Source organism: Pygoscelis adeliae, unplaced genomic scaffold (genome assembly GCF_000699105.1).
Source record: "Pygoscelis adeliae isolate BGI_AS28 unplaced genomic scaffold, ASM69910v1 Scaffold290, whole genome shotgun sequence".
NCBI classification, from domain to species: domain Eukaryota; kingdom Metazoa; phylum Chordata; class Aves; order Sphenisciformes; family Spheniscidae; genus Pygoscelis; species Pygoscelis adeliae.
Window position 1 is genome coordinate 682,931 of NW_008823965.1, and position 10,901 is coordinate 693,831.

The following is a 10,901-nucleotide window of genomic DNA, read 5'->3' on the forward strand; positions in this document are numbered from 1 at the left end:
TACACAATGTGAAAGCACAGTGCCAGGACCATGTAACTTATCTGATGGAATGGCAAGCTTCCTTCTGTGTTCCCTGCTGCATGAGCAACTATTAACTCAGCTTGGGGATAAGGCAGTAAGAAAGCATACTTGTTTCTCAGATTTTCTCCCTTAGTCAGCAGGGTAGTGCTTTCAGGACAACTGTTTGTACTACGCAGCTGGTGCATCTCAGAATCTGTACCTTCCCAGTTAATATTCCAGGAATGGACTAGGTGATTTAGACCTATTGTTCTAAAAAGGTTTTTGAAAGTCTGTCACAGAGTGCTGGAATTCTAATGAATGGCTACCCATTACTGGAGGCAATTAATTTAATCAATATTTGAGTATTAGGAAGTGCATTTCCTTGCTCTAACATCATGTCCAAGTCTAATGAATTTTAGTTTATATTTTCTCTGAGAGGATTTTTGAATTAAAAAGTGATTAAGCTGTTGGTATTAGCATTCCAGGAAAAGCTAATCCAGGATAAGTTACAATTTTTATGTTGCCCGGTATTTTAGAAAGGGTTGGTTTATTACATCTGCCCTTATGAACTGTGTGTCGGGCTTAGTCACGCATTTTACTCACACAAGCAAAGCTTTTTTTAAAGGTGCCATTTGTTTACTAAGTTAAATATAGTACTCAAATTGTTTACACAGTACTCGCACAATACCTGTATGAAGAAAAAAACATTAAAACACTCTTTAGCTAAACTGTATGTTCATGATCAAGTTTGGGAAGGTCTAAATATGCTTGTGTAACCAAGTGAGCTGCCAAGGTCTCTGTGGGCCCATCAGAGATTCAGAATCCAACCTTAAGTTCGCCCTACGCTCTTTTGTTCCTTGACTCATTCAGTTCTTGTCCATCTCTCAAGGGAAGTTCTGCTGCAGCAGCAGTCTGAGTATCAGCACTGATGAAATTTAAATAACAAACAGTTCTGATCTTGTATGAACTTCACATGCAAGCTAAGGCATAGCTAGATCTCGCTGAGGAAACAAAGAGCAGTTTGTTCTGACTATAGTGGAGGTACAGGCACGAGCCCATCACAGCACAGCTCTGGCTGTGGCCAAGCTCCAATTCTTCCCTGCCACCCCCAGGACTGCTCTAACACCATTCAGCTGTACATTCCCCAAACTAAATACCTCACCTGCTAGGAAAGGCTTCCATGAGAACCAGTCTCTTCTACTCCCATAAGATTCCAATTACAGACTTAGAAGCTTTTGCCTGTTTTCTTTAAGCTTGAGTCTTTTTTCCCCAGGCACTCAGATACCGTGGTGGAACAATCATAGGGCACGTTTACTCTGAACTGCAGTAAACTTCAAACAAAAATACAATTAGCAAATAGACAGCATGCTATAGCAAAACCCAGGTTGAACATAAAATGATACCTCTTAGCTTGACTCTTCCATCTCATTAGGTTTTTATTCAGAATACTAAATTCTACTAGTATTACACTTTTAGCTGTACCTTTAAGGGCACTGTCCCATCATGCTCTGTCAGCCCTATAAATCTGGCTGTGTCAGCTGCAACTTTATAGTTCTCAGTCAGTCTGCCTGGTCATTTGAGTTGCTACATTATTCATCAAGTAAGTGTTTAACTTTTTAATTCTGTTTTTTCCCTAATTTAGAAGTTTCCTAAAGATACTCAGTTAAGACAAACTCAAGTTAATGGCAACTCAACTTAACTTTGCTGTATCAGAAAAGTTTCAGTGGTTTTTTTAGTCTTATCTGAATAGCAAGGTGAAAAAAGACAAGCAGGAAAAAAAGGTGAGATTGTCTGTAAGTTAGCTCTATAATTAGCATAAAGACTAGTCATGAATAAGTTGTAGCATTTGGAGGTTTTTTGTTTTTTTCAGAGACATTAGTTTAACAGGAAAAGTATACCTAGCAGTGAGCTGTTACGTGCTTTCATGTAAGTTAATACTGAAACAATAATGAATCTTGTTTCTTTATTCAACATGCACCAAACAAAGAGATTTAAATGCATTTATTCTCTCTGATTTTTATGCATACTACAAATTGCAAATATAGTATAAAATATATTCTCCCCTGTAAGAAAATCTGGTTCCTGTTATGACAAAAATATAGTATTAAAGATTTGTTTTAAAAATACCAACTTTATAAAATGCTAAGTAAAAAACTAACATCAGTGGTTGGTTTATGTATTAAGCCAAAGATCCATTAGAAGTCTACAAGAACCTAAAGGGGAAATGTCTTATTCTTGTGGCTTATCTCCAGGTACAGTGAGAAATAGTTGCTGTTACAGGTGCATGAATAAGAAGCTAATTTCTCTGATCTACTGGGCTAGCATTAAAGGACCTTTAATGCCAAGTGTGACAAGTAGCTCTAATTCTCACTGTAGTCCAGAGTATAAAATTTGCTTATAATCTTAATAAAATTGGTAGGTTGACGTTTTGGGTTGAGTCATGTTAGAAGGATAAATACAATTTAGTACAGTCTGGAACTCTACTTAAAGTTTTAAATAAAATGTTGAAATCAGAAGCTGCTGCAAGAAGTAATGCAGCATTTTTCAAGGACTTGATTGTTTCCTACAAGAATCACAAGAGAAGCAATGCTGGCTTGTCTCCATTCATTCTGAAAACTTACTTTTCTATACTTAAGAAGGTCAAGTTAACATTTTCTGCACTGTTTTAAATACTGGAACATTTCATAGAAGCATGATATCTAGAATTTGGAAACTCGTTCCTTGTGCCACCTACAATTTAATCTGTAGTAAACTGAAAAACCTTAGCTTGAACAAACAAACTGTAAAACAAGTTGTTTGACATGCTTTAGAAAATCTGTAGATGCATAGATGTAGCTCCATCCTTCCACTTGTTAACATGGTCTGAAATAACAGTTCTGCAGAGTGGACACGTTTTTTCTCTATTAAACCATAAAGAGATGCATTCTTCACAAAATGTGTGCTGTAATGAAAAGAATGAGAACTTAGAGCTTCTAAGCTCTTCCATTTATAAGACGGTATATTATTTGCATAGCCTGATTTCTGAAAATAATCAGAAAACTCACTAATCTAACTTTATGTAGTTTTGTTTACCAGTTGTTTAAAATATTCTTAAGCTTGCAAAAAATAATTCTGATTATGTGTATTACCTGACAGATAAGCAGAATAGGCTTCTGAAATTCAGCTTGGCAGATTGAGCAAATATCATCCGATTCAGAACACTGTCTCTTGCTAGCTGTCACCCCATAGTGCTGTAAAACAAGGTATTTTCAGCAGATATTAGTTTCTAGGGCACGGGGAAAGCCAAAACAAAAACACAAAAATAAGAGGCCAGAAAGGAATTGGGAATAAGGGCTGCTACGTCAGGGGAACTATTCAATCCCCAATCCAATGAAAAAGTTTTTTAATAGTTGTCTTGGGGCCTAAAGCTTATGTGCTCCCACTTACCATGCTCTCTAGTTAGTATCTTCCCCTGATCAGTTACTGGAAAAATCTGTATCATTTTTATTTTAACAGTGAGCTCTGAGCAAAACGCTGTGTTAAGTTCCAATTTGATCAAGATAGCACTTAGAAAATGAGAAGTGCTTTTTTATTCTTTTAGTTCAATGACACTGTGCTCCAAAATCTTCTATACATTTTACTGCATGAATAGCAGACTCTAAACAATACCTCTTACTACAGAGAAAGATTATCTAGAAACTTACAATTCTAACAGGAGTTACTTGCATGTCAACTATTTTGGTAAGCCTCAATTCTCACTCTGTTTCAGCATAAAGCTCTGCCTGCATCCAACCAATATTTATTCCACTTAAAAAGTAGGAAGCAGGACAAAAAGGGTATGTTATTTCACATACGTTTATCTGAAGAGACATGCAGAATAGATTGTTGTTGTTGTTCAGATGACAACGTAATCACATAGTCAAGGAATTCAGACTGTGAAATGGGAGAACAAGTATACAGGGTTTACTTTAAAAATGCAGTTGTCTATTGCTAGAACAATACAAAGTAATACAGGAATGAGGTACTTAAAAAAGAAGTATCAGGTTTATTGTTTTGTCATAAAATAATTCAGTACTCACTGGTCGCGTACAAAATATCCGTAGGACCTGCCTGAAGTTTCTCAATTGTCCAAAAAAGCTCAAAAGCTGAAATGGGAAAGAAGGCCTGAGTTATGCTTAGTATTTTTCTCTGTGAACTAAAAAGCTTCCAAGCTTTTGTGCGAATTCCAATGCTAAAAGTCTCACTGCTAGTTTGATGTTGGCAAGAACATAAGCAAAGCTATAGTTCAGACTGACCCTATTTTAGTTGCTTAATATGTAACCAAACTAAGAATTTAGCCTGAAGTTTTTTTCCCAGTAGGTATCTGTTCTTTAAAAGAAAAATAGTGTTGAGGTTCTGAAATGAAGTACTCAAGTGCAAATATACCAGCATTGTTATCATATACGCAATAGCCTTTAGACTTGTAATTAAGATACCTCAGCATTATAAAGTATTTTTCATGTTCAAAGCCGAACTTGTACTGAGTCTGGTTATATTTGGGGCAGATTAGCTCTTTGGTGAAGTAGGCAGCAAGTATGAACACTTACGTTTAACTTGTTTAGCATTGCACTAGCAGAGAGAAAATCTAGTTTCCTGGAAAATGCTGATTCTTTTAGCCATTAATTTTACCTTTATTTTTGCAAGCTCTCTTCCTCAATATCTGGTAACAGTCTGATCAATGTCTGATGTGAGGGGACCTATAGTAACAGCGTTCTTTGCTATGCAACCTCAATCTATTCCCAGAACAGGTGCAGGAAAAAGATGATTTAGTGCCCTGAGCCAGTATTCCTATCAGTTTTGGAAGGCTGTATCAGTTAAACTGAAGCATCAACTTGCAAGTCAGTTCAAAGATAGGGGTACATTCAGAAATGTGTTAGTTCATATGCCTCTAACCCTCCAGTGATAACTACTGCAAAATAGTTTGCGAGGAATATAAAGCTTACATACTTTTAGAATGAGGTAGAGAAGGCCCAGCAATATCCCAAGGGTCCATCCTAGTGCACTGTCCAGCTCCCCATAGCCAATAAGATAACGGAACCAAACTGGTATGGGGACAAACATACGGTAACACTGGCAGAGTTCTTCTAACAGCATGTACCAGTAGCCCTAAGCAAGACATGCAAAGGAATCGCTCAAGATTTAAAACACAAAGGGTTTTTAAATACAGAGAAAAGATGCATTGTTATTCTTTTGAGTAACTTCCTCTCATAGTATCTTGAAACAACTAAATTTGAAGCATGGAAAAAAATAAAGACCAGACGATGAGTCTCACCACAACTGTACAAATAACACTAACACAATTGATTGCTGTACTGCAGAAAATCAAGTTGTTAGGCTAAAATAGGATAGCTTTGTCAGATGCCTACCTACTTAACAATGCTATCAGACTTTCACGAGCATTAAAAAAGAAAATGAAAGTTACATGAAAAAGGAAAATAAGGACAAATTTGGCCACGTACATCAGCTTGTCATTAGCAGAGTTATGTCCTGCATTCAGCATTAAAACACAAAAGTAAGGACCATTCTTTTATTAACAAACATAAATTACAAACTGTTTTCCTGTAGGTATTATTTCATGCCTGTGTAAGAAGCCTTATCTTGTGATAATTAACTCCTATATAGGATGGGGTGATAAGAAAATGGTGGTGGTAGGGGGAGAAAGAAGTCTAGAGTAGCTGGACTGAACAGGTAAAGAGAGTTCAATGACAGCCTAAAAATTACTGCATAACAACTACAAAGCACAAGTGGCCTGCACAGAGCACTGTGTGTGCATATTTAATCATAAATATTTAGCTTAGCTCTTACTTTATTTCCTTAAGTTTGTCTTTAAAACTAGATTTATAATAGGGAAGAAGTACTCTTTCTATAATGTACACTGGATAATGCCATGTTTTGCCACTACTACTGACCAGATTCCCCCTTTAATTTAGCCACAGCTTAGGTCACAGTTGGTGTAATGGAATCTTCAGCAATTATTTTCTGGATGTTTTATCACTAGCTTTAAAAAAAAAGAAAAAAATCTTGGTTGTAAACCAGTATTTAGAGAAATTGGTTGTCCCTGAGAAAAACTTTATCCAGGTACATTTGAAAAGATAAAACCTACCAAAACATCCTGTTCAAATGCTATCATGTACAAACTGTACTTGTTCGGGTTTTTGTTTTTTGGTTTTTTTAAACAGTACCAGTAATTTGCTATTTTAACATAAAATTTAATTGTTTTTTGCATGTCTCGCCTCGGGAAGAGGATAAAAATAAATACCGCACCAACCAATGCAGGCTTCTATAAAAGTCATTAAACTTCACTGGTTTGGGGAATTAAGCTATGAATCAAATTCATTGATCTGACACAAATATTGCTTAAGTTTATTAACAAAAAGACAACTCAGAATTAGTTTTGAAGACACAGAAAATACAGCTGTTTGCACGTGCAGATCTTAAAACCTTACCATGTCAGTTACTGTTGAGCATGTAAAAAATGTACTGTGCATCAGCTGCTCCGTGCTATCCGCCTGTATACACGCTCTTACATTGCAGCAAATAAAAGGTTTCTTCATCCCCCCATTTAGAGACAGAAATAAACCTATTTATCCGATGACATAATACAAGCAATTGTTTCAGATCAGACTGTAAACCTTCCCTAGCACCAAGCAGGGAAGAACGTGAAATCCACAGGGTTTTCTTGCCCACAGTGTAGTGGTGGATTCTATACAGAACTTTAATTAAAAAGACTTTTCTCTGGGTAGAATTTAATAGTTAGCTAATTTTAGTGTAAAAGAATCATCACAAGGAAGCAAAAATATAGCTTGTTTCCTTACCTTGGATTTAAAGGACATCATAAAAGAAGGCACCAAGAGAATAAAGCACTTGAAGCCCATGAAGAGGAATTTCAGAATAAAGTCTGTGACTCCCACAATCCAAAGTACCTCCCAGAAGTTCATAAAATCCACAGTAGGGTTTAAAAAGATTAAGCTACAAAAAGAATTATCAGAAGTTACTGGAGCACCCTATTTAGAGGGGAGCATAACCAGAGATTATCACGGCAGGCTTAATTAAAAAAGGAAACATGGTTTACATAGAGGAAAAACATTTGCTAAGAAAATGAACTCTCTATTGCAAATTGATCATTTATGATCTCTGACAACCTTTCAATTTTTGAACCTTCTTCCTGTATCTTCATCACAACCCCCATCCTCTAGAGATAGGCTTTCTTTCCCATTTTAGCAATACAGCCTTTGACTGATTTACAGCCAAGACTGTAGCTAGAGAGTGATAAGGGAAAAAAAATAATTGGAGACGTAAACTCCATAGACCCCCCCAGAATGCCATACATTTAGTATTCCAAAGGCAAGGTCAAAGCTAGGAATCAAACCCAGGTACATTCCCCATGGTACAGTAGTGCCATTAAGTCGAGTATGGGGTCTAATCTTGCAAATTCCAACATACTGTTTTCAAGGACAGCACTCGTTCAGTGTGGCAGAAGAGGAGGAATGGAGATTAAAATGAAAGATGCCACAACTAAAGAAAAACAGCAGCAGCCCAGATAAAATGTTCCCAGTTAATATTTGAGTGATTTATGGTGTGAGTAGAGATGTTCCTCTACTTACCTGTAATACAGTGACTGAGAATGAAAGGTGTAATACAAGAGGAGAGATGATCCAGTTAGGTATACTAGCAACCAAGCACATTGCAACTTGGAGCACCGTTCCTGTAAGGTAATTGTAAAGACATATTACAGTCCTTATCTCAGTATCGGTGTCTTAAAGATGTCTCTAAAGCACTAAGTCTGTTGTACCTGAACAGAATTACTACTAGAGGATTTTATCTTAGTGGTTTTAGGCCAAATAAAGTAGGAGAACTCAATTGGAAAGGTAAAGCAGTAATTTTAATGTTTTCAACATAACAATTTCTGCATGTATCAAGGTTTTTTCTAAAAACAGAACCAAAACCCACCCCAGTCTGAAGAAACAACAGATTTTCCTTTGGGAGTGAACAGAGTCAGCTGAAAGTTTAAACTGCCAACTGTTATTTGATTCCACAAATATAGTTAAGAAATTCTTCCATAAATTCCAAAAAGCTTTATCAGTTGAAGTGATTTCAATATTCAAAGTCGGGGGGGGGGACGGGGGACGGACGGACCACGACACAGGACGGGACGGACATGACACACGACATGGGACTCTTTTTGAATTTTGCAAATCTTACTTAACTGAGAACCTCTACACTGTACAGAAGCATTAAGAGTTTACTTCCATCTTGAAACCTTGACACCTAATATTATTAGGTAAATAAAACAGTATCTCCATTCGCATTTCTTTCAAAAACTGATGGATAAAGGTCTTGGTTAACTTACAGAATTTTGTTGCATAGGGTGATACTTACTCTTAGAAAAACCTGATTTACTATGCTTTTGTTTGCATATATATAAGTTGTTAGCAGCCCAATTCCAAGAGAAATGCCTATTAGGAAAAAAGGGTCAGTTATACACAATTAAAAAAAAAATTACTGAACTGGGTTAAAAAAACAGCCACTTCTAATATGTCTTTGTAATTACAATTAATAGCTTGGACTATCAAGCTGGAATAATTAAGCACATCGTACATATGCCAGCAAAGGAAACAGAAGCCACTGAAACGTAGTTTAGTAAATCTCTCTTTCTGATTAATAAAGCAAATAAAAATAAAGCTAAAAATAAATTGAATTATATTTCAGGCATGGTTATTAGTGTATCTCTTTGGGGGGAGGGTCTGTTCCCTCAGACCTTATTTTGTTATACTCTACCAATTATATGCTGCATGATCAATTTGACACACAGAATCAAGATATATGGCAGACTTTTGTGCAGCCACTGGAGGAGGTATCTGAGCTCTGAGAGGGAGCTGCCACTGTGTTCCTCTGAGTCTGGAGTAGAATCGTCAAGCCCCCCTGCTTCGCTGTGGGCGTGTCCGTGTGAGCGACTTTGGGACCCTGGCCTTGAATGCCGGGAACTCGCATTTTCTCTGGCTTCTCCCACGGCAGAGTTTAGCTGTATGCGAACATCTCCGCTGTGATGGCATGAGCTCTCTCCTGACAACCTTGCTGCGTGGGCGCTCTGAGAAGATGAAGAGGCATCACCACTCCCTTGGATGTTGTGGAGATGACCGCAATTTGGTTGCATGGTGGGATGTTTTTCTGGTCCAGATTCTTGCTATTTTGTCTCCTAGAGTAGGATATAAAAAGTTGCAGTTGAAGGAAGAGATAACTAGTTGCAGGGGGTGAAGGGAACAACAAAAAACGCAACACAAAACTACAATAGATTGTACCGAGTGATTGCCCGCATGAAGTAAAGATTCTCTTTCTGAGAGACGCTGTCTGTCTTCGTTCTGAAAGCTGGCATGCTGGGTTTGCACCCTGTCTCCACGGGGCAACTTTCTGTGTGCCACATTAAAGGACTCCCTTCCATTCGCGTGCAGATTTTCTAGCCTGCAGTGAACCTGGCTGCCTTAGTAAAATCTAAAGTTGCTTCAGTGCGAATCAGAACAGCAAAAGCTGCTGAATAGGAGACCAGCACTAGCTTGTACAGAAGAGATCTTAGAAGTGCTGCATAATTTCACAAAAATAGTAACAGTAGTAGGCCAAAGAAGGAGCAAACAACGATGGGAAGGAAGCAAAGAGCACATTTACACGCATCCGTAAAATGGTAAGCATTTGTTCAGACAAGTCTAGTCAAAAGCCAGTGCATGCTCAAAATTGAGGGCCATTATGAGATTAGTGAGATTATCCTGTCTGGGTAAATGAGCACAACCAGGTTAGTCCATTTTCTAAGAAGCATTTAAAAGAGCCTGGACCATATGGTCTAGGTAAAAAAGTGCAGCCAATAAGCAGTAATCGAACAGTGAGACCACCCAAATGAGGCCTTATTTATCTCCCCTTTGGCATCTTTCTGTCGTCTTCCTGGGCGGTTTTTCACTTCTGTGTCAGTCTTTACATTGGTCAAATAGTGCTAAATCTACTTCTGTGGACTGGTGTGACATCAGAGTAGCTATTTTGGAGAATGCTTTGAAGCTGGATTTGGCACAATACTTGTCACTATCGAATAATATTATTGAAACATTGGGAATTTTGTTATAATCCTTTTTCTGTAATTCAAACTCTTCCAGATTCCTATTTTCTGTAAAGCTTAGTGTACATACGCAGCTAGTTTCACTAGGGATACAAAAAGGTTAAAGCAAAATTGGTTTTGTGCTGCAAAAAGTTCTTAATATGTTTGCACAAACCTAGAATTCTTTAGCCTTTAAAATGGAGATTATATTAGAAAAGTAAATCGCATTAATTTAAACAATATATGAATATGGGAACTTACTACCATTTAGAGTGCTGCTGCTGCTACTACTAGATTTTTGTTAGCCAAAGATTACGTCATACTTTAGTCCAGCAAAAATTCGTGTTCTGTAATTTTATGCACATGAACAAAGCCAGTAAACTGGAGATAGTATTAACCTGTGTGAACAGTATTACTCGGTGTCTGCAGGATCAGGCCACGAATGCTGTTTTTGAAAGGAGGGGAATAATAAAAAAAAATAATCTCATTAGCACTCTTCAGTTAGTGGTTTAGGGCCTGCTTCTGCAAAAACTGACAGTTCGGCGTTGAAAAAGAGGGAGCGATCCCATTGTTCGAGTAAGGCAGCTTCCCTTGGCACTCTGCCTAACAAACTTTCAGATAACTAAGTTACTAAACGGGATTTAAAAGCGTAAGAAATCCGCACGCAGCGGACGGCTTCCAGAATTTCTTCACGCCTAATTAGATAAAAGAAGGTCTTTGATAAAGGGCTCTTCTCCTCGAACATTCCCCGTCTCTTCCTGGCCGCTGCCTCCCACCGCGCTCGGGCAGGCGGCTTCTCGCCGCT

The 10,901-nt window shown here is 37.7% G+C and overlaps 1 protein-coding gene across 3 annotated transcripts; it reads right to left on the bottom strand.

Annotated features, from left to right (window-relative positions):
• Positions 1 to 73: 73 nt before the first annotated feature.
• On the bottom strand, positions 74 to 9,332 carry RNFT1 (ring finger protein, transmembrane 1). Of its 3 annotated transcripts, none has more exons than XM_009323924.1 (8): positions 8,797 to 9,332; positions 8,398 to 8,474; positions 7,623 to 7,723; positions 6,834 to 6,987; positions 4,966 to 5,124; positions 4,059 to 4,124; positions 3,129 to 3,230; positions 74 to 1,331 (listed from the first exon to the last, which is right to left on the bottom strand). In XM_009323924.1, exons 1-8 carry the CDS (start codon positions 9,170 to 9,172, stop codon positions 1,299 to 1,301), a joined length of 1,068 nt encoding a protein of 355 aa, XP_009322199.1. In that variant the 5' UTR covers positions 9,173 to 9,332; the 3' UTR covers positions 74 to 1,298. The 3 variants fall into 3 exon arrangements, with proteins under 3 accessions (XP_009322199.1, XP_009322190.1, XP_009322182.1); XM_009323915.1 differs by lacking the exon at positions 74 to 1,331 and adding an exon at positions 2,022 to 2,941 and having other exon boundaries at positions 8,851 to 9,332; XM_009323907.1 differs by lacking the exon at positions 74 to 1,331 and adding an exon at positions 2,022 to 2,941.
• Positions 9,333 to 10,901: the final 1,569 nt, after the last annotated feature.

Excerpts from the sequence above, each read along its gene's own strand:
- RNFT1 (XM_009323907.1), bottom strand. The coding sequence starts at position 9,172 with ATGCAACCAAATTGCGGTCATCTCCACAACATCCAAGGGAGTGGTGAT. Across the intron at positions 8,475-8,796 it reads GATCATGCAGCATATAATTG|GCATTTCTCTTGGAATTGGG; the intron begins GTAGAGTATAAC and ends TTTTCCTAATAG. Across the intron at positions 6,988-7,622 it reads TCTCAGTCACTGTATTACAG|CTTAATCTTTTTAAACCCTA; the intron begins GTAAGTAGAGGA and ends TTCTTTTTGTAG.